Raw genomic sequence first — 26,588 nt, forward strand, 5'->3', positions numbered from 1 at the left:
TTTGTTTTTTTTTTTTAAACTTTTTTCTTTTTTTTTTTTTTTCTAAATCCACTGAGTCTGGAAAGACAAAAGTGAACCAGGACTTAGATACTAGACTCTTTGGGCGGCAAGTCCACGTTGGTGACGGAGGTGACGATGGAGACGAGGCAGTCCGAGGTAGTGCCGTTGACGGATTTGCGGATCTGCGCGATGCGCTCCTCGACACAGCCCGCCGAGAGCCGAGCCTCCGCGTCGTGGTCCCAGCACTCTTCGATGGTCACGCAGAGCTGCGCCAAGCCCTGCGGACAACAACGGGGAGAAACCACCTTCAGCAACAACCTCTGCTCCAGGGACCATCCTTGCAGAGGTAACGCTTAGCACAGCTTAGCGCTGTGAAGAAAAACTGAGAACATTTTCTCCACAGCACCCAAATTATCATAGAATCATAGAATGGTTTGGGGTGGAAGGGACCTTAAAGATCATAGAATCATAGAATCATAGAATTGCCCAGGCCGGAAGGGACCTCCAAAGGCCATCTAGTCCGACCTCCCCGCAGTCAGCAGGGACACCCCCAACTAGACCAGGTTGCCCAGGGCCTCGTCGAGCCTCTCCTTGAATATCTCCAGGGATGGGGCCTCAACCACCTCCCTGGGCAACCCGTTCCAGTGCTCCACTACCCTCACAGTAAAGAACCCCCTTCTAATCTCCAATCTAAATCTGTTCCCCTCCAGCTTGAAGCCATTGCCCCTCATCCTGTCACTGCAGGCCTTTCTAAACAGGTTCTCCCCAGCCTTCCTGTAGGCTCCCTTCAGGTACTGGAAGGCTGCTATTAGGTCTCCCCGGAGCCTCCTCTTCTTCAGGCTGAACAACCCCAGCTCCTTCAGCCTGTCCTTGTAGCAGAGGTGCTCCATCCCCCTGATCATCCTTGTGGCCCTCCTCTGGACCCTCTCCATCAGGTCTATATCCTTCTTATATTGAGGGCTCCAGACCTGCACACAATACTCCAGGTGAGGTCTCACCAGAGCAAAGTGGCAGAATCACCTCTAGCTACCTCTCTGGTCTAGTTCCAACCCCCCTGCCATGGGCAGGGACACCTCCCACTAGACCAGGTTGCTCAAATAGCCATCCAGCCTGGCCTTGAACACCTCCAGTGATGGGGCATCCACGACCTCCCTGGGCAACCTGTTCCAGTGCCTCACCACCCTCACTGTAAAGAATTTCTTCCTAGTATCTAACCTAAATCTCCCCTCCACCAGCTTAAAACCATTGCCCCTTGTCCTGTCGCTACTCTTCTTTGTAAAGAGTCCCTCTCCGGCTCTTCTGTAGGCTCCTTTCAGGTACTGAAAGGCCGTTATAAGGTCTCCCCGGAGCCTTCTCTTCTCCAGGCTGAACAACCCCAGTTCCTTCAGCCTGTCTTCATAGCAGAGGTGCTCCAGCCCTCTGATCATCCTCGTGGCCCTCCGCTGGACCCGTTCCAACAGCTCCATGTCCTTCCTGTGTTGAGGACTCCAAAGCTGGACACAGTACTCCAAGTGGGGTCTCACGAGTGCAGAGTAGAGAGGCAGAATCACCTCATTATCATGAGATCAGCTTTAAAAATTACTTTTCTACTTTAAAATATTTTAAATTTACTTTTGTTTTCAGGTTTTTTAAGCTTCTGCTTTCTAAGGCTGTAGGGTTTGGTTTCATTCAGCTTTTTTTATAGCCTCAAAAGTACTTTTTTAATATCAAAGTACATCACAAGATTCAGCAGTTCACACTTTAAAAGACAAGATATCAAGTATTACGATTCCCATGATAAAACCATGAGAGCTGGCAGCACCACATCAGTTACTACAAGGCTGCTGCTTTATATGAAATCACTTCTCTAGATATCCCCAAAATAACTGAATTCAACCCTGCTGAAAGAGCATAGCTCTCAGTTGAACCCTCATTTGAACTGGAACACTCATCTTTATCTACGGCCCACAGCTCCCCTTGACTTCTAGGCAACCAGTTATAGCCAAAACCGTGGCAGTTTGGTCAAAATAGAAGTATTTAGCTTCTTACTGAAGCCCTGTGAGATTTCATCATCTGCTCAGTTTCCCAGCCTGAAAAAAAAAAAATCACCTCTTTTATTAAATACGCGAGCCTGAAATGATCTACCTCTGGGAAACCCACGCTGCATTTTACTTCATTGTCTGCTTGCCTTCACATCCAATTAATTTTTCCTCAAAAAACTGCTCGAGTCTTGCGTGCTATCTAGCTTGTGAGGAACACGTCTCTGATGGTGTGGATCATTTGCTTTTTCTTAATGAAAGGGACTTAATTTTCCATTCTTTCATCATATTAAATGAGTCCTACTAAACCACCACCCGCTCCACGTTTGGCGCTGGCTGACTTCAACCAACTGTTTTTCTCTCTAATATACAAGGGAAAAATGGAAAGGGTAGCAGGAAGGTTTTGAGCAAAGCCTCATTCCCCAGTGCTGACTCTCTCTAGCACTGGGGAGCAGGTCCATGCACTGGGTTGGACTGGTTAGCTCCCCTTTGAAGCTAGTGAGTGATGTGTAACTGCATCCCTCCATCCCATCACACAGGAGAACATTTTCCACCGTTAACCGGGAGGGACGTACGGGGTGTTTCAGCCAGTGATCCTTGAACACAGGGCGCATCTTCTTGTGAACCACCACTTCTTGCAGGTCCTCAAGGGATGGGTGCTGACCTATTTCTTCTTCGAAAGGCAGCATGTATTCATCCACTGGACCTAAGGTGCACATGGAGAACCGGGTTAGTACAGAAATGTCCTCTGCAGAGCCGCATCCTGCCCACGCATGAGTGAGCTGCAGCTCCAGAGCAACCTCAACCCACCGCAGCAAAGCCTGAAGTTCACATGTCACTGCAGACAAATGTGATTTACATTCTTTCACACAATGGACTTTGCTGTCCCCACTGCCTGTCTGGCCACACATTTTCCACCTCGTCACGTTATGAATCAGGACCCTCAGCAAGGCCTCCTGATCCCACCGCTTTCCTTGAGGGAGGCTTGTCAGGTGGTCCGTGATTTATTTGAACAGAAAGAGCAAATCAGCCCATCCTCCTCACATTTTAGCATAGCAATTAAACACACAATAACCTAGAGAAAGGTTTCAGCATGAGCATAATTTCATTTTAGGCACCAACTGGAAAGGTCAAGCATATACAACACTTGTAATTTCTCGCTTTGTGACGTGGCTCGTTCATAGGTTTGAGTCAGCCCTGACGCACCGGAGCCAGATGCACTTGTCCCAAGTACCAGCTGCTAAGTGCAAAATGATTCCTGAATGCTTTACTTATACCAGTTATGGCTGTGAACTGCCCTCGGCCATTGGAATGAGATGACTGTTACGAGTACCGGTGCAGACCCCGGATGGCAGCAATAACTGCTGCTTATTGAAACGTTGTTTGGCCTTTGGCAACGTGTAGATGCTCTCTCACAAACGGCAGCCCAGCTTCATGGATGGGCTTTCTCAGGGTGCTCCATGGCATCACTTACAGTTTCTCGGTCACAAAGGATGGAGATGTTTCAATAGGCCCTTTCCAGACTAAAATAAAAGAGCTGGCCACTTTAGCTGGTCATGAACTGTGACACCAACAACATGATGTTTAGGTGCTCTAAAAAAATGGTATCACTAAAGCAGCTTATCATTATTCTTGTTGTTACAACGCCAGTCACTAAACCAAACTGAAACACTCTATCCAACAGATGGCACAGTAAAGCTCATGACCTTCCCTTCATCTTTCTCCAAGAGGGATCAGGGCTATGAAGAGCTTCACTGGTGATCCCCAAGCCAAATCTGCTGTTTACACATCATTCCTTCTGAGCTAGAAGTGCAGATGAGGTTCAACTTAACTCCCCTTCCCCAAAGTAAGCCTTCCTTCAGATTTAATGATGCTGTGTATGGCACCTTGACTACCTTGGCCAGCTGCTGCCCGAGAAGAGTTGGAATGAGATCACAAACGTGACAGGCAAAAATCCAAGTGGGTATCTGGGGGCACTCAGAGAGCAGCACGGAGCAGGCTCAGGACTAAAGGACACTCACTGCTGATGGAGGAATCACCTATTCCCCCACCCTCTGTGTTCTCAGCCAATTTGCAATGGCATAGTTTAAAGCACTTTGAGACTTGAACACTATAAAGACTATTATCCATAGAGAATGACAGCTTATTTTAAAAAGCAAGCGAAAAACAGGTTAGCTGCTTAATAAAAATATGCCATTGATTTTTTTATTTTTTTTTAAACATAGCCTTTTTTAAACAAAGTGGTTCTGGACCACTGAACCACGCTGAAACAGAGCCCTCCCCAGGGAAGAGACGGATCTTTATTCTTACCATCAACTGCTCTACATCTGGAGACTAGCTCCCACAACACCAGTCCCATTGCATACATGTCTATTCTCAGGAAGGCGTCTCGTTGGAAGTTGATTGCTCCCTCTAACACTTCGGGAGCCATATACCTCCTTGTTCCCACCTACAGAGAAAGAAACAACTGGAGTTACATTGTGGTTGGGCCTCCGACGGTTGGAGATGAGTGACAGCTGGTTTCATTAGCCTTAAGGCTACTTCTGCTATAGTTATACCTCACTCAGAAAACAAGGAAAAAAGGGGCTGTTTTTTTCTGACACCGATTCTCATTAAGATCACTCAAGCCTAGATAGGCTACCTGAAGGAAGAAGCCAAAGCACAGGGCTACGTGTGTGATATTCAATCAGCGTAGGCTACAGGCCTAATTTAAATGCAGCGCGGCACGGTGAGGATGGATGAAATCCTGCTTTCCCCGCATCCCACCGTATCTTGCATCCATGCTGCATAAGAACAAGCTCTTTGGAGACACACAAAATACCCTGAGGTCAAGTCAGACTTGGTTATCATAGTTACTGGAAGTTCAGTCACCTTTCACCAAAAAAAAAATTAAAAATAAAAAGGAGAAGAATAAAATTGATATATGCTGAAATGGTTGGAAAAGGCATTGGTTTGACAGCCCCGGATAAAACAAGTCTCCTGCATCCACAGAAGTAGTAAAGCATGAACTCTGCAAAGTCTACCTCAGCCCTGGCTTGCCATGATCTGGTTTGGAAAAGATCCCAGCTCTCTTTGAGGGGATACAGTCCTCATTATAGCGCTGATCTTGTGTTTAGTCCAGGCAGAGCTGTACTGAGCTCCTCCTATAGTTGTGGCAATATATGTGGCAGAATTGCAGCCCATAATGTAGGGGAGCGGAGAAGAGAGCACAGGAAAAAGCACCTTTTTAACATGGGAACTGAAATGCCTTTAGTATTTTCCTTTAGGAAATTCTCATCTGCACTTGCTGTTACCTGAGGCGGTGGGGACAGGGGGGAGCCAGGACGTGAAAAGGCGTGGAAAACACTGGAAAAGTCCATAAAAAGAGGGCAAAAATGAGGAAAGCTGGAGAGAGCTAACCCAGAAAAGCGTTCAGTCCTTCTGGTATAAAGGTAAAAAGGGAGCCTGCATTGGCTCAAAAAAACCCAGAGACACACGGAGGGGATGACACGTGTCCTGGCACGAGAGCAGAACGAGGGGTCGCTCGCCACAACACGAAGCAGAAAATTAAGAACCCATAAAAACATAGTAAATTGTTTGTGCAGTGTTCAACCAGCTCGGAAGATCTGCCATTGCTAAAGGTCACCCCAGCAGCCAGCCTAGCTGAATTCTTAAAAATAAACGAATAATTTTAGGAATATTAATATTTAATACTCAGACAATAAAGAGTCAGCAAATCCCGTGTTTGAAGGAAGAAGTCGCCTGTCCCTGGGGTCGGGGGACTGAGGGTCAGGAGGGTCCGAGCACTCTCTCTGCTCACCCAGATCAAAGCTGCTCCTGGAATTTATGTCCACGCACAAGCTTTTATGGAAAACATATATCTCGTGGAGAATTAAATGCATCTCTACAAACTACCCTCCCCGCTCCCGCGGAGCTACGGCAAGCCCAGCTTTTTAAAACGTTATTGTTAAAGATAATGATTACCTGTCCATGAGTGTCCCCTGGAGGTTTTCCAGGTTCAAACCGTACGGCTAGTCCGAAATCGGCTAGCACTGCCGTCAAGTCGTTCTTCAGCAAGACATTTTTACTCTTGAAGTCCCTACGGACGAGAAGTTTGGGAAGGGTTTATTACAGCACGCGGCTAAATCAAATCGCAACACGTTGTAAGTCTATAGGCTCAGCAGCCCCCAGTAAATCAGCTCCTTTTTTTTCCCTTGCCCAGTGTTGGCAAATTTGGCTGCTCCCCGTGTCCCTCAAACACAACCAAGCAGCCCTGTGCTGCCCGGCAGCAGTGAATTAACCTCAAAATAAAAGCAAGGAGTGATTTGAAGGGGGTGTTTTAATTAGAGCAGGCACTTTAAGGCATCATATCTTGCTCTGAGCACCAGCTACAGAACCCCACTTCTGGGCTCTTCCATTTCTCACTCCCAACAACAAACCCAGGACAGGTTAAGGGGGTGAATTTACTCTTTATCCTGGTAAAGATGTTTGGTCCTATCTGCAAAGTTATATTTTCCTGGGAATTAGCAGATGCTGGTGGGTGGGACTCTGTTCACCCCGACTATGCACTTCAGCAGACTTTTGCCATAGTCTTCTATCACACTTATATTTTAATTGCTGGACCAAAGACCTGGAGAATTCAGAGGGATGGCAGGCAAACAGGGTAGGGGGTGAGCCCACGCTCAGACGAGCTGTCGGGATGGGACCGGGCAGCTGACGGGCAGGAGGGAGCATCTGCAGTAGAGATGGTGGGTCAGTGCTTGGAGGTGGCTTTAAGGGGACATTTGGGTCAGTCCTGTGCTGCAGCAGGATCGTTTGAGGGCAGTTCAGGTAAATCTGCAGGGGCTGGAACACGGGGTGGAGGAGGGTCGAGATGCCTAACCAGTGGAGCCCTGTTCCCTGGGCTTCCCGCATTTTCATCTGAAAAGGAATGTTTGGCAATGTAATTAAATTACAGACCTTAGACAGCAGATGGCAATTGTCCTGTATGCTCAGCATTATAATTTCCCTATCATCAATTCACTCGGTGACCCTGCTGATTGCAGGACATTGCAGGCCTGCACAAAATAATTAATGAGGGCAGATACAATTGTTCCGCACTAGAGAGACCTGTCAAAATTCTTTGGGAAGAGAGAAACTGCTGGACCATAGAGAAGGACTGCTCGCTGCGGCCTCGGATGCCAGAGCACCAGCTCAAAGCACCACAAGCAAAAATCATCCTGTACCACCCACCCCCTGATTGGGAGCTTAAAAAAAAAAACCAAACAAACAAAAAAACAGAAGAAGGGATTTTTCCTTTCTGAGATAAACACAGCGTGATGGGCATTTCTGGCTGGAGGATTAAGATGGGGCAGTGGAAGTGGGTGTGAAGTTGGAGAGCATCACAGAGCCAGGGAACCTCAGCAAAACCCAGCCTCCATCACCTCCAGGGGACCCAGGCGGTTCTAGGGACACAGCAGAGTTTTGGAGAGCCTGCAAAACATTTATACCCCTCCGTTACACAGGAAAACATAATTTACCTAATATTTGTCATCTTAGAGGCTGACTGCTTCCATGCTACAGCAGTTTCCCCACAGGCTTAGAAAACAGCCATCATCTAATGACAGAGATAAACTCCTTTGCTCGGTCAGCATTAAGGGATTACGCCCTCCAGGATGGTACAGATTGTGCACGAGATTTTTGCAAAACAGTGGCTCAACGAGGACCACACAGAAGTTATTACACAGCCTGAACGAACCACACGTTTCCAAAGTGAAGCGAGATAAAAACTAGAATTATTGTATGTGTTTGCAGCTTTTGTTCACCCACACTGCTCTTTGGGCATGCAACAGTTAACTACAACATCTTGATACGTGATGCAGGGATTTCCTTTTGCCCTTCCTTTTTTCCTCCCTATTTCCATGTATTTCCCTGTTTTCCCACATTTTCCTTCCACAAACCTCCTTGAACTGGCAAATGTGAGCTGCAAGGCAAATATAGCCAGGACAGGGAGAAAGCCTCAACCCAAGCCATGCCAGGTAGAATTCCAACTAACACCGCATGCATTAGACCATCCTAAAACGGTCACTGATAAAGGAATGGGGCCTGAAAAGAAGAAAATACCTTTTTCTGTGTTATGCTTCAAATTAGGGAATAAGAGAGTGAGCAGGCTATGACCCACGGCTGCGTTAACTCGATTCAGATAGCGGAGATTTTATGTGCAGCTTCCACGTGGGGGCACTTTCGCACCAACAAGCAATCCCATAACCTTAATCCTCCTTGTCGTGCCGGGGGACAGTAAGGAATTAGCTGAACCCCTGGCCAGCACTGACTCGGGGGTTCCCACCTTTCCATGCGTTGTGTGAAGCCATTCAAAAATAGCCCCCGCCCTCCCCAGCCCCTGCGATTTAAAATGTATTTGGTGTTTTCTTGTAAAGCAAAAATAAAACTAAAAGGAGTGGGGTAATCCAAGGGAAATCCCCTGTGTCCTGAAATCCCTCTTCCGTAGGTACCTATGTGCTAAATTCACACAAATGGTGCTTTCTCCATCTTTTATCATTTGCTAAATGGACGGGGACACTAATGAGCACGATCTGTTGCTTTAAAGCCTTTCTATAGCCTTTCTCTGTTCCCCACCCTCAGGAATTTTCATGTCTAAACCACTGCCTTTATTCCACAGGGACAAATGTCAGGGACACAGGGGTCAGCTCCAGGAGCAGCACAAAGGCAGCTGCAGGCTCCTTTGACAGCCCCCAGCTCTCAAAAAACCTTCAGGTTTGGGGAGGGGGCAGGGACAACCCTTGCAAAACCAGGGATTATCTTGCCGTACATGAAGATGGCCCCGCTAGATCGGGCACAAATTGCTGCAGCTGGACGTGGGGTTTAAGTCTCTCCTAGATGAAATGTGGTGGGGGGAGCATGGATTATGGCATGTAGCCCACGTAAATCCCTTCTAGAAAACTCCCCCCTCCTGCCTTTCCACTAGCAAACCACTCAGTAGGGATGCTTTAGTCCAGAGCAAGCAATGTGGGACTGCAGAGAAGGGCTACATCAAGTACTGGTGTAATGAGGATGGTTCAACCCATTTCTTTCTAGATTCCCACTGTCCCCATGGTGCTCCCACCCCGGTGGGTCAAAGCGAATGCAAAGAGGTCTCAGAGGCACCCTGGAGTCTCCCCTGGTGTCCCTCATAAGCATCCTGGTATGATATGGGCACTATAAAACCACCATGAAGAATAAATAGCAGCCATTTTCTGCATTTCTACAATTTCTCCATTTCTTTCCTAATGATCAAAAGCTCTGTGGGAAGACACGGAGTGGAGTTATCAGTCTAAAACACTTTGGGGAAAAATAGGGTTCAAATCTTGGTGCAGCCATAGAAATACACAGATTATCATGTGATTTATGAAGCACTGTGATTTCAAAGAGTGGTTCTGCAGCAACCAGGCCTCCCTTCCTACAACCTGTCAATAGAAGAGCCGATGGAAGAAGGAAGCACCTGCCCTTCAGACATTTGCCATAAACCACTACACCGACTGTTTCCCAAAGAGGCTTACTTGCCCTTTGCTATTTCATTTACAAGTGAAAAAAATTCTTGTCTTAGCATGGGATTTGTTGGGTTAAAAGGCATTTGCTTCCTCAAAGAGCAATCTCCTCCTCCATTTGGCAGCATCGTTCCAAACAGGTCGCAAATATTTAAACGCAGCACTTGAATGGCAACAAGGAAAGAGGCCGTACCTGTGTGCTATGGCGGGTTTGTGTCCTTCACCTTTGCACCAAGGGACATCTTCATGAAGGTAGGACAAGCCACGGGCCATCGTTTCTGCAACATGGCAGAGCTCATTCCAGCTGATAATATTGCCCTTCAGGTAATCCGTCAGAGAGCCCTGCGGAACAGGACATCGTATGTTCTTAATGGCAGACCCTGCTCTGTGACAGATGTGCCAACTCATCAGTTTAGAAAAAGGTTTTAATGAGTGCTTGAGAAATCTGAACCTTGATTTAACAGGGCGGGGGGGAGAAAAAAAATCACTGGTGAAAGCAAAAAAGAAGAAATAAAAGCCAGAAGTGTTCATGAGTCCTCAGCCTTTGAAAGCACAGAAAGTATCTGGATGTCCAAAAGGAGTCTACTAATCTGCCAGGGAAGGAGAGGGAGATAAGGAAGGGACAAAATCATCTCAAAACAGAGCAATTCATCTAACCGAAGGAAGGGGAAAACCTTCCGTGCAAGAAGGTGATGCATCATATCAGCTGGTCGTGGCAATGATTGACTGAGTAGACCTTGGATTAAACAGAGGGATAACGCTGCTGGCTCAACCCCGGATTTGTCCGTGTTTGTTTTGTTTTAAGTGTTAGTCATGTTTGATAACTAAAGCAATCCATGAAATGGGAGATATGCCCCGAGCTCCAAAAGTAAACACGGAACCCATCTGCAAGGGGCAAGCTGGGTCTTGGACCCCCAGCTCCCACATCTACACACGTTAAGAGACGGGGACCTCCACATACGTGAGCTATGGCCTTTTGTGCCTCTCCTTCTCCCCAGGTCCCATTTTTATTAATCCTTTGTTTGCGTAGGAAAGCCTTGAAAGCTAAAGGAGCCTTTGAATGAGGGGAGCAAGAACAGTTCTTCTACCACTGAGCCATGGCTCAGCAGGGAGAGCCTGAAGAGATTACAGGGGAGCTTCTGGGGGAACATCAGACACCAAATCCTGCTACTTCACAACCCTCGCCTCTCTGTCTTCCCAAAATGTATGTGCAATGATACATTACCTTGTCGTGGAAAGCTGTGATCAGCCAGAGCTCTGTCTCTAGGTTTGTCCCTCTTTTCTCTGCTGCGATAAATTGCAAAAGGTTTTCATGCTTCATGCCAGGAGTATTGAAAATCTCCCTCTCGCTCTGCCAAGATTGCTTATCCTAAAGCGGGGAGAAATGCACCATCAAAGATCACACTTCCCTTTAAAGCAAACAGCTCCTTCAGCTCAGTCAGAGCTGCTCACGTTCCTCTAAATATCATCCTCCGGCGGTCGGATGTGATGGATCCCTTCAAAATGAGGCTTTTTTTTTTTCCTAAAGGGTAGATGCCGGAGAAAGACTGGAAGTTACTGTTCCCAGTCTCCCTTCTCCAAAATTATCCCCAGCTATTCCTAAAGCACTTGTATGGGGAGGGGGGAGGAATCCAAACCCAACCTCACTGAGAAATAAGATTTGTCAGGATTTCCTAAGGATGCTTGCAAGAATAAAGCCGGTGCGTACAGCAGCCAGATCTGCATTGTAGCTCTAATTGTTACGATTGCAAAACCTAATCTAGGCTCTATTGAATATTTACTAGGAGGTCACAGCTGGCTTGGACAGAAGATGTGCCTATCTCCTTTAGCAAGGCTATGACAACAAATACGGGGCGAAAAATTAACGAAGAAGGAGATAGCAGAGAAGCACAAAGATGTTTCAGTCGTTCTTCTTTCATTTGACTTCTCATTGCTTTACTCTTTCCATCTGCAATTCCTAGAGAGTCAACTCAGGAGCGTTCAAAGGTTTCCTAGAGCAGAAGATGTGAGCTGACAGAAACGCTGCACTGCAATTAGCTTTCACAGCGCCGGGGCTGAGCCTTTGTAAGCTGCAAACTCTTCACTCCCTTTGGGTCTGGATTTATGGTCTACCCAGGCAGGACACACAAAGCCGGGGCTTTGGTCCTTTGTGTGCACTTTGGGCATCACAGCCACAGGCTGCCTCGCTGGACTTTAACAACACGGACATTTGCAGCGCAGTTAAAATACCCTGTAGATTTCAAAATGGGCTTGTTTTTGCCCTTCTTACAACAACTACTACTGCAGGAAGCATTTGGTAATGAGACAACGCAGAGAAAAGCGTAGGAAGGGAGGGTTCCTTGAACTTTTCCCCCAGATGAAGAGTCCAAATACATCTTTTTATGGCCTTAAAAACACCTCCATAGGCACTTAGAGCATCTCAGCACCGGTGAGGAAGCCCAACGAGTGAGAACTTAATGCAATGCCCTTCTCACCTGAATAGGGAAGATTTTCACTGCTACGTAGTCATTCATCAGCTGAGCCTTCCACACGCAGCCAAAGCGTCCCCTCGCCTTGATCTCCAAGAGCTGCAGAGGCTTTAGGCCAACCAGAGGAGAAGGGGGTGGCGGGCCAGGGTCCTGCATGAGAGAAAAACACTGTCACAAGCTGAAGCTGGGCTGTAAAACAAAGGGAGGGGACGGACGGAGAGACTGCGTGAGAGAAAAGAGGTGTAAACAAGTGGCATTTCAATTAATACAAATCATTTAGATGTACGGTTTGCAGCAAGAGCAGCCCCAAATTCTCCATCTTGCTTTGCAGGGTATTTGTATAGAACATAGAGAAAAATCTACACCTCCAAGTGTCACTTTGTGTGTCAAACTACTGCCTGCCATCCTCTGGCAAAACCTGAATTCTCCTAGGTTTTCAAAGCAAGAGCTATTTTGGGCTGTAAAACACCGATGACCTCAAGGCCACCTCCTGCCAAAAGTAGGAACTTTTTGATCTTTGTGACCCAACAGCCAACTACACCTAAAACCTCCCACTGCTTTGCACTTCATTAGGCGTGTTTCACATAACCCTAGCAATGGGCAGTAAACAGGTCTGTCAGCATCATAAAGATTGTATCTGTTTAAACTCTGCATTTGTCCAGGAGAACAACGTGACCCCGCAGGACGCGTTGGGGCTGGAGCTCTGTCCTAGCTGCTTTCAGGTGGGAAAGGCTCACAGTATGGGCTGTAACAGGCAGAGGAGGGAGGGAGAGGTGGCTGCTCAGCCCTTCAGAAGAAACCAGAAGGCTCAGGGCACAGCAGAGCCAGCAAGGACCAGTTCCTGATGGCTTTGGGCCATGAGGGTGACTTCCTGCATACATTCTCTGATGGCTTGTAAAAACTGTGCTTCAAGAGGGAAAGCATCTCCCTGCACCCCATTGGCAGGAACTTTACCATCTCTGCAATCACTGCTCCTCTGCAAAGTTGGCTGAAATCAGGCAGGGGGTTTGAGTGTTTGGGAGGAAGGGTAGCCACCAAGCAGGGCTGTGCAACGCCATCCCTTAGGGATCTCAGACATGGTGATAATCCCATCTAAACCCAACAGCCTCACAGGGGATGCTAATGCTGCCATGGAGGCCAACTTCAAAAAGACAGAAGAGAAGTTAGGCCACCTGAAAAGACTGAAGCAAAAGCAAATGTGAAGTTATGGAGAAGAGAAGACTCTGGGGAGATGTTATAGCAGCTTTCCAGTATCTGAAGGGTAACTACAAGAAAACTGGAGAGGGACTTTTTACAACGGCACGTAGTGATAAGACAAGGGGTAACCCTGAAAGAGCATAGATTTAGATTAGATATTAGGAAGAAATTTTTCACTATGAGGGTGGTGAGACACTGAAACAGGTTGCCCAGGGAAGCTGTGGATGCCCCATCCCTGGAGGGGTTCAAGACCAGGCTGGATGGGGCTTGGAGCAACCTGGTCTAGTGGAAGGTGTACCTGCCCATGGTGAGGGAGGTGGAACTCGATGATCTTTAAGGTTCCTTCCAACCGAAACCATTTTATGATTCTATGATCATTTTGTAAGGTCCACAGGGGAGCAACTTGGAAAAGCTCACAGTTTCTAACTCACCTCATTAATGTCGACGTGGCCGTAGGGAGGCTTTCGGTGACGGTACATCCAGAAGGCCAAGAGTATGGCCATGGAGAGGACAGCGATGGGGAGCAGCGAGTACACCAGGATGTTGAGCAGGGAGGGCGTTGGTGGCGGCGGCTCATATATGACTGAGAGAAAAGAGCAGGGTAAACGAGGGAAAGGACCCTTCAGGCATGAAACAGCACTGTCAGCTACACGGTCAGATGCAACCAGATCCCATCCTTCCTTCTGCTCCGAAGCTAACAATGCTTACTGGCATGTCCCATCACAGCCAACAGTATTCATAAGGCTCTGCAGTTTACCCTTTTCCATATGGCTAATATTAATGGGAGTTACAATGGTCCAAACCACACTTTGCAAGCTGAGCCTCCATTTGACCTTTATTTAAGATGGGTATTTCTTGCTGGGATATGTAAAAGCAGAAAATTTCCTCCTCTTAACCCTTCTGAATGTATTAAGCGAGCACGAAATCCCTTGCAGCGTTGCTTTGCCTTTTACAGTGATTGACAAGATGTCAGTTTTTAGTAAAATGCTGCCGGAGCCACAATCAAATGCACTATTCCCACAGTAGTTCTTGTTCCAAATTACATCAGTGCAGTTGAGACACAAACAATGGGAATACTAAATGGAGCCATGTTGCTATGTTGGAGACAGGGAGGGGAAAAAATAGCAAGACTTGCCAAATTAAACAAAAAACTGTGAGAGAAAGAATATTTGCTACTAGGTTGCTACGGGTACATTAATAAAAGGAGATAATAAAACCCATGTAAACAATTAAAAACCTAACAGGAAAGCCCAGGAAAATCTGATAATGGTCTCCTGGAACATCTCAGTAAATGCAGGTAGTTGATGGCAAAATAAACCATCCTAAGGAAAAGATCCACCTGCTTTAATAATTTTTATTGAATGATGCTTTAGCAAGCTTACAGCTAAAAGACTCATCATTTTTCTATTAGCCTCTGAAGAAGGACCTGCTATTACTTTTCTTCCTTGAAGTATATCCACAAACTCTGAAAGCTGACACACATACACATTCCCTTTCAATCCCCAGACCAAGAAAAGACCAATCAAGTGTAAAAATCCTTGATGCCCAAGATATTTGGAGACCTATAACCTATGAAAATTAATGAAAGAGATGTCAAATACCTTTTTAAGCATTTGAGTTGATCCATATTGTATAAATCACATTGGCCTCTCCCCCTTGTGTGGAATTTTGTTTTCTAAGAGCCCTCTGTGAACATCCACCATAAAGAAAATCTCATCCTTACCGATGGTACGCAAGGTGTTGGCACAACACACTTGACCCACAGAGTGAAACAACATTAAAAAACTGTAACTGAAGAATCCCAGCAGAAGATTTCTGGACTTTGTAACCAAAATGGTATTTTGCATCCTGTCTAATGTATTTTCTTGCTCAACATGCAACAACTCAAAGTCATCACAAACTGGGTCTGGAGGAAGATACCCCAACTCCCCATCCACCCAGTCACTCACCTTCTGGGCCGGTGACTTCAGGCAAATGGGTAAACTTCTCATTGCAATAGTTGCCCTCGCAGCAGCAGAAAAACACTTGAGGGTTTTCTTCTGTGGCTACGCACTCCTGCCTGTGTCAGGGAGGGACAGACACAGTGACCAAGGGAAGAGAAAAAACAACCTAAGCCAACTCCTGCCTCTTGTCTTTGGGAGCCAACCTGCCCCGAATCGTCTTCTCCACGTGCCTTCTCCTGCTGCTGCGCTGCATAGATCAGCAGTCTCCACTTACAGAAAATAGCTTGGCACTCCAATCCCCCAGTGGATAGCAAAGACCCTTGAAAAGACCGTAAAGGAAACAAATGCTTCCATATGTACCAAAGGCATTAGATGGTGAGTAATAAATAATAGCCGCTGCCGCTGTATGAAATGCAGAAAAAAAAAAATGGATGGAGAGATGCCTCATTCCCCAAACAGTGTTTTTCCCGCAGCCCATATGTATGCTGTCAGGGGAGAGGAGTATTTGATCAGGCAATTAAAGATTGTGCCATAAAGCACGTATGATGAGGGCTGAGCTCTCCGAGTCGAGCATCACTACACGCTCTAGCAGGGCAGCAGACACCAGCAGCGACAGCAGCCCTGCTGCAGGCAGGAGGGAGGCTGTAGGTTTGGGTTGTTTTTAAAAGTTTAATTTTCACATGCCATCTCCTCCTCCTTTAAAAAACTTATTCCTGCACAAAAGCCTTTGCAAAAATCAGATTGCAGCTCCCATTTTTTGTATCTGCCTGTTACCCAGGTAGCGCTACAGCCTTCTCAGCTCCGAGGTTTCCTTCCACGCCGTGCCAGGCGTTAGGGGACTTCCACGGATCAGACCAACTCCACTTCCCCCTCCTCCCTCTCCCGCAGATCAATGCCAAAAGAGACGCGCAGTGATTTTTTGCAGTGCTCTGGCAGTCATTTCTTTCTCCTCCTTAAATGCCTGCTTCCCTTCCCCTGCCACCTTTTGCTACCATACACTCTGCTTTTAGCTATTAGGGTTGCAGAGCTGCTCTCCACAGAGAACTGTATCAAACTATTTCCTGAAGCCCAGCTAAATTATATGCATAACTTCCTTCCTTCGACCACTCGGAGGAAGTAGCAAAACAATCATATGTGTTTGACATTATTACTCATTTATGAACCCATGCCAAGCCTCCTGTTCCGTGGTATCACTGACATACTGCCACGAGAAGAACGGAAAGGGCTCTCTTCGATCACGAGGCAGGGCAGGTTTCGGTGCTTTATTCCTTTTGGGGAAAAAAACCCAGCAGCTATAGCTGAAATGTCTCCTGCAAGGTCTCAGCTGGGAAGCACTTGGTTTGTTTTGCAGGTTTTTATTTCTTCAAACTTCAAAGAAAAAAAAAAAAAGCAGCTATTTGACTTATTCAAATGAACAGAGATGTTTCAACAAGTTAAGCAATGTTTCCAGATGCTTTTTTGTGAAATCAGATAACAAGCCGTTTGGATTTAACAGCATCGGTATTGGAGTCTTCAATAGAAAACACATCCTTTGCTAAATCTGTTGGTTAAGAAATCAAGCTAATGAGCAAAAACAGCCTGCTTCACATCTGCAATTCATTATCCCCTGTCTTTGAGGTGGTGTGCTCTCAGGGCAGCCATCCAGGTACATATGACATGTTATACTTAGCAAATATTACAAATGAGACAGTAGGAGAGAATGACACATTTTTCTACAGCAGCGAGGGCACGTTCCGTAGTGGCTCACGTGCTCTTCAAGGGAACGTGACCACGACCTCTCTGGTGGGGCTGTGTAAATAAAGGGAGAGCACACAAGCTGATTTTTAAACACTACCTTTTTCCTATGGCCTTAAATGTACATATGCCACGTTCTTATTTCCTTAAGATAAAGAACAGAGTAAGGAGCCATCACCCTCAGCATCCCAACCCTTGCACTCCTGGATTTTCCACCTTCCAGTGACAAGGAGGCAGCACTTGGCAGGGAGCATCTGTCCATGCTCCGAGAGGAGCTGCAGCCCAGCAGTGCAGGACCATGCCCTGCACACAGGGGACACCTGCAGATACAGGTACAGGTGCATCTCCCGAGGCTGCACCCAGGAGCTCAGCATCCGAAGGTGCTGAAGGTAGAGACAGAAAGGACATCAGCACAGCACCATCAATCGAAAAATCGTATTTTTAGGCATTTTTGCCATCTCAGGATGCAGCACTACCTGCATGAAAGACTGCTGAGGGCACTCAAGGGAAGGAGGAAGAAAAAAAAAAAAAAGATTCCAAGATACAGGTACAGGTGCATCTCCTGAGGCTGCACCCAGGAGCTCAGCATCCGAAGGTGCTGAAGATAGAGACAGAAAGGACATCAGCACAGCACCATCAATCAAAAAATCATCTTTTTAGGCATTCTTGCCATCTCAGGATGCAGCACTACCTGCATGAAAGACTGCTGAGGGCACTCAAGGGAAGGAGGAAAAAAAAAAAGAAAAAGATTCCATTTAAACATCCTTTATTTAATTAAAGCTAACCTTTATTTCAAATGTTGCTTTCAACGCTTGTGCTGTTTGTTAATTCTCAGAAGGTCTTTTAGCTTTGCCCTGGAACTGCAGCTTTGAAGAATCAGGCTGCAGGATAATGGATGCTCAACCCCAGGGCTGCAAAAAGGCTTGTGAGGAGCCCTGGAAACTTTTTACTGTTGTAACAGAGCAACACATTATGACAAAGTTTAAGAACCACTACATCCCTGCACAGAGACACTCAGTGACAATACAAGTGTCACTGTATACAAGAGCAGGCACTGAAAGGAGAAATCTGTTTACAGTAAACACTTCTGCTTGGAAGTAGGAAACTAGAGTGACCTTCTGTTCTCAGAAAGATCGGCATTAAGATGACTAATGGGCCAAGGAGGATTGATTTATTGGGAGAGAATAAAAATTTAACTATATATAGAGCTTGGCTACACAACTGCCAAGGGAATAGGTGTGGTGGGAAAGTAACCCCGGTGCTAATAATAGAAGGGAGATGAGGAAAGACTCGCAGTCGGAATACGCTAAGACAACAGGCACAAAAGCAGGGACAGGGCACAGCACCCAAGGGAGAAAACTCTCCAACCATGGGACAAGTCTAGTCCCAGCTTAAGCCCACAACTTCAGACCTGACGTCCTAAAACTTTTGGAATGAGAAGCTACAAAGATGCGCAGCTGGGAGTTGCACCAAGGTGAGATCAACCTACACTGGTGTTACATCAAGGAAAACCCTCAAATTTCTGCTCTGTTAATCTTTATTGAAAGGGTTGGGTTTGGGTGGGTTGGTCGGTTGGTCGTTGTGGTTTTGTTTTAACAGAAGCATTGAGTCTCAAGCTACCAAACATTGTCCTTCAAACTGTGAAACTTCAGAGGGCCATTTTCTTCAGCTGTAATTCTTTTCCTTTCTGTAGAATTTCATCAAGGGAAATGAGAAAAGAGACTGGTTTATTGTCCCAGCTATTAAATGAGGCCGGAGCCTTCATGCTACATAACCTCGCTCCTTTTCAGCTTGTTACAGGCAGTGACACACAAACACTTTTGCTGCCTCACTCCTCCTGGCCCATCTCTTAACTCAACCAAAGAACAATGAAAACTTTTTGCAACATCACGAATGCCAGAATATCTCAACCTCTAAACACCCCCAGATATCTGTGCTTTTCTAGAGAGCTTCAAATGATTCCAAGTTTTCCTTTGTATCGCCAAATGCTCTTGGAAGAACATATTGCTCTTCATTTGATGGTACAGGACACGTTTTTCAATGCATGCCAGAATTATCAAAGCTTTGCTAAGGAATAAAAAAAAAACAAAAAACCCACAACAAAAAATAAACCTAAAAATGCCTTTTGCAGCTTCTATTTAGAAAGTCAAGACACAGAAGTGACAATTCTGAGAGTTGCATTAGCAACAGAAGTAATTACAGGGGATGAATGGGCCAATCGACTTGGACTTGCTTTCTTTTCCTCAATGCAAAAATCATGAGCCTTTGCATTAAGGGGAACAATTAAACCTGTATTCAGAAAAAAAAACAGTTGGGCTATTACCTGTCATAACAGTTGAAGTCATCTAACCAGCAGCCTTTCTTCACCAGCTCAATGGAGCCCGAGTTGTTTCTCCAGGAGGCGTAGCAGTGGAGCCGCTTGTCCTTCTCCCCCTCGCAGCGCTCCACGCCGCTCTGGTTGGTCTTCTCCAGCTCCCAGTTGGCGTTGTAGTAAATGCATTCCCTTGTCTCAGCCTCCCCATGGCCCGGTCCTGAAGGAAAATACAAAGCCAAGTACATTTAAGAAAAAATCAGAAAGAGATCCTGGGAAACACATCTCCAGTAACCACGCTTTAGGTGATGCGTACATTTGTCTCCCTGGGAGCTAAGGAGCTCATGGCTGTGAGCTTCAGCCTGGTGTGGAGGGTTATCCTCCTTTGCTGGTGTGAGGTGGGGAACAGGGAGGTCAGGTTTGCCTAAGCTCATAACAGGAGCTCATGGGGAAGTCAAGAGCCCAGCTGTGACCCCTGCCAGGTCTCCTCCGGCCAGTGCTTCAACCACAGAACCCAAAGAGGGGGATGTATAACCCATACCCAGTAATTTCTAGCCACACAGCCCAAAGAGGGGGATGCACAACCCATATCAAGTTCAACTTTCTAACCACAGAAACCCTGTTTAGGAAAGACAACCTCCCAGAGTGCTACTTGCCACTTGCTGGGATGTCACACAACAGAGTGACCCTTCCTCTCCACCATTATTTCAGGAAACACCACCTAAAAATAAGTGGTTTCTTACGTCGGTAGGATGTAACTGAGAATAGACAATATTCATCCTGCACAGGAGGGTGAGACCAGTGCCTGTTCCTCACTTAGATCCCATTCCAGGCTTATTTGGATAAGGCTTCATACAATAAATGCCATGCTTTTAGCTGCGGTTGACAGCTCATGCTGCCTCTCCACCCAAGCAAGACCTTCATCAGAAAGCAACTCTGTTCCCCAAACAACTCTGGCCACCCCAAACACGTTTGGCCACCACAAACCTAACCCCTCTGAGTCTTTCCCCCATTAGAGCCTTGTACCAAAGGACTGAGGAGTTCTTACTGTTCCCATTAAAACAATTCCCACGTGGCCACCACGGCGCAGAGCTGAGACACGGTTACAGACACATCCATTAAAAACAGTCATGTAAAGGAACACTGCTATCTGCAGGTGACCTGTTTCGACCTCTTCATTTGGATATATTCTGCTTTGCAGCACTTTGAGGATTAGTTTAAAATAAAAAGAATGAAACAAACACACAACATGTAAGCAGACACCCAGAAAAGGTATCACAGAGCTTGTGATTTTGTAAATCCTGACATGCCCTGCGGCCATCTCTCTTTGGGATTACCCAACCTAAGGCAAGGCCAGACCTGGCCATTATTTTGATGGATTGCAATCATGGAAAACGTAGGTATCCCAATAAAATGTGTTGACAACTGGGTAGAAAACAGGAATGGGTCCCACAGGATGGTGAAATGAAAGTGCTGAGCTCCCGGAATAGCCAGACCTCTGCAAAGCACAGAACTGAGTTTCTGGCTGGAAAATTTTACAGTGCTTTCATGACTTTATCTTCTCCAAAGGCCGTGCAACCTTTAATGTTGAGATTAAGGCAGTCAGGGCCACGTCTGGATGACCTAAATGCAACCCAGCCTGTGATTCCCACTCAACATGGCAACCCAGCCACTTCTGAAAGGTCTCTACAAGGTGATGCAATTCAGTCTTCATAAGACACTGAGAAGTGAGTGGCTTACAGCCAGCAGTAAAAACACCCAGCTGGGGCACAGGCACCAGCTCCAGGCCCCGGACACCTTCTGTAGCCTCATTGTTTCCATACCTCAACACACCCATCCACTACTGATGTAAGCACCCTCACAACATCCACCCAGAGAAGGGGGTATTACTTCCAACTGAAGATCCAACACACCAAGATTAAACGACTTGTCCCACATGAGCAGGATGCTGGGGAGGAGCCTGACCTGCCCTTCCATAGCCTGCAACTCCTCAAGTCGTCAAGTCTCCAAGCTGCTACCTGGTGGCAGGATTCACCTCCAATTTTGCAGCGTGTGGAGAGCACTTTAGAGATGGTGCTTGAGCTAGAGATTGCATTCAAGCTATTGATTCCCTACGGCAGATCAGGCTACATTCAGCCTTCTGTTGCCAACAGGCGTCATCGTCCTGGTTTGAGGTAAAACAGAACCAATTTCGGTTTCCATAATTTTAATTTTCAAATCACAACAGTCATGTAAGGAGTGCAGATGACCTGGGACGGAGCAGAACCTGAACTGTAAGAAGGTAGCAGGAGAAACCATGGTTTCTACACAAGCTAGGGGTGATGTGTCAAACCTGCTCCTTACACTGGCACCTCAACTCAGTGATGGGTAATTTTCATGGTATGGAACAAAGTCATCAGACTAGGAGGAGGTGTTCAATCCTTCAATAACTCTTTTTGGGGGAGAATGTTTAATCTGCACCGTGGGAGAGACTGAAAGGTAGGAGAGCTATGAGAAAGTCATAAAGCTGACTTCTGAAACTGGAAATTATATTCAAAGCACACACCAACAAGAGCTCAATTTCAATAGCACCTGCAGGTTTTATCGGCACTCGCAAAGCTCCATCTGAGTTTTCCTCTGACAAGTTGCTTACTATAATAAAAACAACCTACCAATATCCCTCAACACAGAACAGTGTCAATATTGACACTTCTTGTTAAAGCCTTGATATTTGTTCTCTTGATACTTACACCATGCTTTGTTAGGGCAGATTAAGCATTTTTGCTAAATACTGGTTAAAGCAGCAGCAAAGTGAAGGAGAATTGTCTTGTGTGCGGGGAGGGCGATATCTTTTTATTTATAAAGGAACGAGTAAATATCTTAGCTTCACTGTCATACTTCACATGGCTTCCAGCTGATACCTGACAGGTAATACTCACTATCACCTTCTGGTCCAGTCCTTGAAATCCATTTTGCGATATTATTTCCATCATCCCCAAAAAAATCATGCTTTGGCTCTAGATGGGAATTTCCTCTCCCTCCCCAACCCCATCTCCCAGAAAACAGGAAGGTTTAATGAGCCATTTGCCTGGGAAGCAGCCCCAAAATCTAACCCTGGCTCAGCCACCTCCCTCCGTTAACCTCGAGCAATACTGGGTGGCCTCTTGTTTTCTCCACCTGCAATGAAGACCAATGCAACGCACAGAGCTGCGGTGAGAGATGATGTTTCCACTCTGCTTTGAATAAAAAAGAATGTTAAAAAGATGTGAAGCAGGAGCTTTATCGGCTGTGGGACCAGCAAACCGAGGCTGCTAAATCCTGTGCTGCGCCCAGGCTCCCTTCCCCCAAGACAGTTGTCTTTTCTGGAACAAGTTTCAGCTGAAGACTAAAAGATCTGCTTGCAAACACACAAACCCAACTCTGCAAACAGCAACCGTGCCAGGAAAAAGGCCTTTCACAGTTTTTTTTCCCTCGCTGTCAAAGTTTAGATGAGTTGAACAAAAGCATGTAGAAAGTTTTGGATGACTAAATATATTTATGTTTTCCTTAAAATACCTCCTAAGGACGCTTGCATTAAGGAGACACTTTAAAAACCTGCCTGTTTGCTACCTGCTTTCCAATCTTTTTAAAAAGCCATTTGGAAGGATCCTCATCCTGCTGGATGCTTGGGGCTGCAAGAAACCCTTTTGTTTGTGCCCAAGATGGTCTCAGCAGGAAGGGGCACGGCTCCAGGACTGGGTGTTAATTTACCTGCTGCTTTAGCTCATGAAGAAACACTCACACCTTGCTCTGTAATGGATCCTGCAGAGCCCAAAGGTTGTAGCTCACTGACTTATTGGTGCTCCCTGAGTCCAAACCCTCAACTGAATGGAGGGAGGGGGAATCGAAATGGGGTTTTGTCCCTTTGAGGGAGAATGCTGGGGTGCTGGTGACTGAGAGAAGGAAATCTGAGCTCTGCTCCTGCATCTCCAGAAAGCTCTGTGGGTTTTCCTGCCTCCTCTTCCCGCCTTGGGCAATGGGTACGGAAGTCCCCATTCCCCCAAGGCCACGGGAGGTCTGCAAGAAAGACCAAGCTGGACACTTCTGCAGAGCAACACAGGTGAAGGAGGCTTAGATCAACCATGTCTTGCTTCTCACTTTAAGTTGCAACAAAAATCAGAGGGTATTGCCCCGTAATGGGGGCAGGAGGCATCTGTCTTCTTCTACTGGCCACTGATGCTGAAGCTGAAGCACAAGGGTTGGGTTGGACTTGAGTGGGCTTCCCTCAATGCCCAGCAGTGCGACCTGGCTCAAGGGAGGTGTTGAACCAAACCTGAGAGGCAGCTGAGAGACTGGACAGGATTAATTTTGGCCACAAAAAGGCTTTCCTGAAACAAAAGCCTTTGGGTCTAGTGACTAACCACAGCCTGAGATGGTCTAAAAGGGCTGTGTCCCCCTGGTCCTGCCCTTCCCTCCCCATGATGATCTTGTCGCCTCCCTCACGACAGCATTGATACGTGGTAGGAAAGTTCCTGACCTCCCTCATTTGCTGGCATTGCCTGGAGAGGACACCCAGCTCGTGTGGGGTGGAAAATAAACATACTGGGGAACTGCTTGGCTTTTGGCAGAAAGTCAACAGGACTTGGGCGGCGCGAGATAGAAAACATTTGCTAAGCAAGTGTTTGAAGATCATTGTCGGAACTTGGTTTAATTCATTGTGCCCCTGTTCTCCTCCCACCTAATCCAACTCCACCAGCATAAGTCAGGGAAAAAAAGGCTGTTTCCTACCCGGCAGAGACTCCCATGAGGTACAGGCAAGAGGTACAAACGCCCGGTGGGACCTGCTGACCCCTGCCACATGGATGCATTTTGCAGGGGAGATGTTTCAACCATGATTGCAGGAAGTACAGGAGGTGGAAGGACCCACCACGCTTTGCTGAAAATGCTGAGCGAGCAAAGCAGGAGCACGCAGAACGGGCAGGAGCATCTCCAGCAGCACAGCCCCAGTTCTCTCCATGGAAAAGAGCCTTGTGTCAGCAGCCAGGCAAAAAGCCATCAACAATTTCACACCACGATCTACAAACAGTCATTGAAGGAATAAAGCCTGAAGTGCTGTTTGAAATCGAAGTCTAAAGGCAGAATCAGGCTTCAAAGGAGCAGATGGGTTTCTGGCATCCCACTGCATCCACCCAGCACTTTGGAGATGACGCAGAGTGGCTTCTCCCAACACCTTCCTCGAACAAAAGCTGCACACAAATACCTTTACGCAAAACACCACCAAGCCCAAATACTTCCCAACACATCATGAAGGCAGAGGGAATCTACCCACCACCAGCCATTTTTGGGGTGGAAGTCAACTTTTTGACCTCAGCCCTGAGAAACCATCATTACGCCGATTTCCCTTGGGTCAATTTTCTGCTCCAAATGACTGAAGCATCACCAGGTTTTTGCCGAGCAAGACCCCCAGCACCTATCTGAGGCACATAATGATGGGAAGAGCAGTGGAAACACCGTGCAACACGGGAAGACCTCTCTCCTCTACTTGGGAGTTGCAAGGCACGGAGGGAGCTCATTAAAAAGGGTCCTCGTGAACTGAAGGACTTCAGCCTGCTGAGGCATGGGGCCTTGCTGCTGATCTGAGGCTAAACTCTGCTCTCCTAATTTGGAGCTGCCGACAGATCACTGAGGCTGTGTCATTATCCACCAGCTGCTAAATTATAGCCAAGATCCCGTGTAGCAACTCCAGGTCTAGGTGTTAGCAGTTGCTGGGCTCCTAACTCATAATTAGATACATAGGGAATATCTTCCCCAAGGCTGAAGGCTGCTATAAATCTCAGCTCTTTATCTCCTGCCTGTCCCCTTTTTAAAACCTAAAATGAAAGTATATACGAAAAGATGGGATGTGTCAAAATAGTCTGCATAAACACTGAGTGATTTACCAGACAGTCTGTTTGCCTAACTGTCAAAACCACCGGGCTTTATACATGAAACTGTGTATGCAACTGAAGTTATTTGCAAACACTTAGTTATGTCCCTATATAGCTATTTGTACATGTAATTTTATAATATAAAATGACAGAGATTGTACACTGAATTGGGGTAATTGCCCTCTAATTTGGAGGGTAATTGCATGTAGCAATTAAGCAACTGCGGATGCATTCTTGCATGTGTGATTATGAAAGTCGGGCCCTTTGTTTGAGGTTTGGGTTTGTTTTCAAGAGCTATCCCTCAAACCACGGCGTGGTTGAGCAGAGCTGGGAAACAGGAGGCTGCTGGGTGCTCACCTGGCAGCCCAGCATCTCCAACACCACCCTTCCCACCTCTCAGTGCCTGCAGGGATGCTAAACCAGAGCCCTCTGAACCCAGGGCTGCATTTTGGCACATCCTTCAGTGGGGGGACCACCATGCCCACCTGGGAGGCACTGGGGAGGAGGGAAACCAAGGAAAAAGGGCTGCTCTCCCTCTCCCAGACACCTGCCCAGAAGTTATGTGTGCAGAACTGGCAAATCAAAGGAAATCAAATAGTTGTTTGCTAGCATTTCAGATCCCAAAATCAAGCCAGAGGGAAGGCCTGCAACTGGGAAAGTTTGGAAAATGTTGCTCTGGAGAGACCACCCAGTTGCATCTCTACAGAGCCGATAATGAATCTGCAATTAGTAAGCGTCGCTCCAGCACTTATTCCCCAAGTGGGGTGATTTCATTCCTGCTGTACTTAAATAATAGAGTCTAAATACGTTTTTAGGCAAAACATCAAACTAGCGATGACATCTGTGGTTGAGTACGTAACTGTACATGAGGATTTAAAGACTCCTCACTTGTCTCTCCCGTTCTTTCACAAAAGCTTTGAAACAGCAGAGCCCCACATAACAGAGATGACCCAAAACTTCACCCCACCTTTTGGGGACCCCTGTGGCCAGCATGCGCCCAGGCTCTGAGCCATCAGATACCCAGGGCTTGCCCTTTCCAGCCAGCCATGTGCAGGGATGAGCAGTGCCCTGGCTAATTAAAAAAAAAACAAAAAAACCTACACAGTAAAGCATCAACTATGACAAAATGTTTTGGTTCTTAAGCCAGATCAGGTAAAACCAGGCTCATGCAGCACCGAGAACGGGAACGGTGTAACACCAAGGGAGGATATTACTTGGAATTCTGTTTTCTGTCAATACATTTGGCATATCCCACGATAAAAGAGCTCTAAGTTTTCTAGTCAATCAATGGCTGTTAATCTATTATCTCAGCATAGATTGCCATGGTAACCTGCAATGATGCCATTGACAACCAGTCTCCAAAGGACAGGAGGCTTTAAGTCATTTTCTTTTAAAATTAAAAAAGGAACTTTAATATTAAGAAATACATCCTCCCTGCTCACCAGGGATGACAACTCAGGGCTTCTATATTCACACCATGACTCACGCTTCACAGCTTCCACGGACATCTGTGTAGCAACCCCCCCCCCC

General features: G+C 46.6%; 1 protein-coding gene across 1 annotated transcript in view; it reads right to left on the reverse strand.

The window, feature by feature from the left end:
• Positions 1-26,588, reverse strand: part of ACVR2B (activin A receptor type IIB) — a 121,662-nt gene continuing 95,074 nt past the window's right edge. The window contains exons 3-11 of the mRNA XM_014944893.1: positions 15,135-15,244; positions 13,617-13,768; positions 11,995-12,138; positions 10,746-10,889; positions 9,714-9,862; positions 5,982-6,096; positions 4,329-4,467; positions 2,594-2,724; positions 1-278 (exon numbers count right to left, since the gene is read on the reverse strand). Of these exons, the coding sequence (XP_014800379.1) occupies positions 84-278; positions 2,594-2,724; positions 4,329-4,467; positions 5,982-6,096; positions 9,714-9,862; positions 10,746-10,889; positions 11,995-12,138; positions 13,617-13,768; positions 15,135-15,244 (1,279 nt within the window). The 3' untranslated portion in view covers positions 1-83. The remainder of the gene's footprint in view (positions 279-2,593; positions 2,725-4,328; positions 4,468-5,981; positions 6,097-9,713; positions 9,863-10,745; positions 10,890-11,994; positions 12,139-13,616; positions 13,769-15,134; positions 15,245-26,588) is intronic.

Source organism: Calidris pugnax, unplaced genomic scaffold (genome assembly GCF_001431845.1).
Source record: "Calidris pugnax isolate Ruff unplaced genomic scaffold, ASM143184v1 scaffold54, whole genome shotgun sequence".
Taxonomy (NCBI): Eukaryota; Metazoa; Chordata; class Aves; order Charadriiformes; family Scolopacidae; genus Calidris; species Calidris pugnax.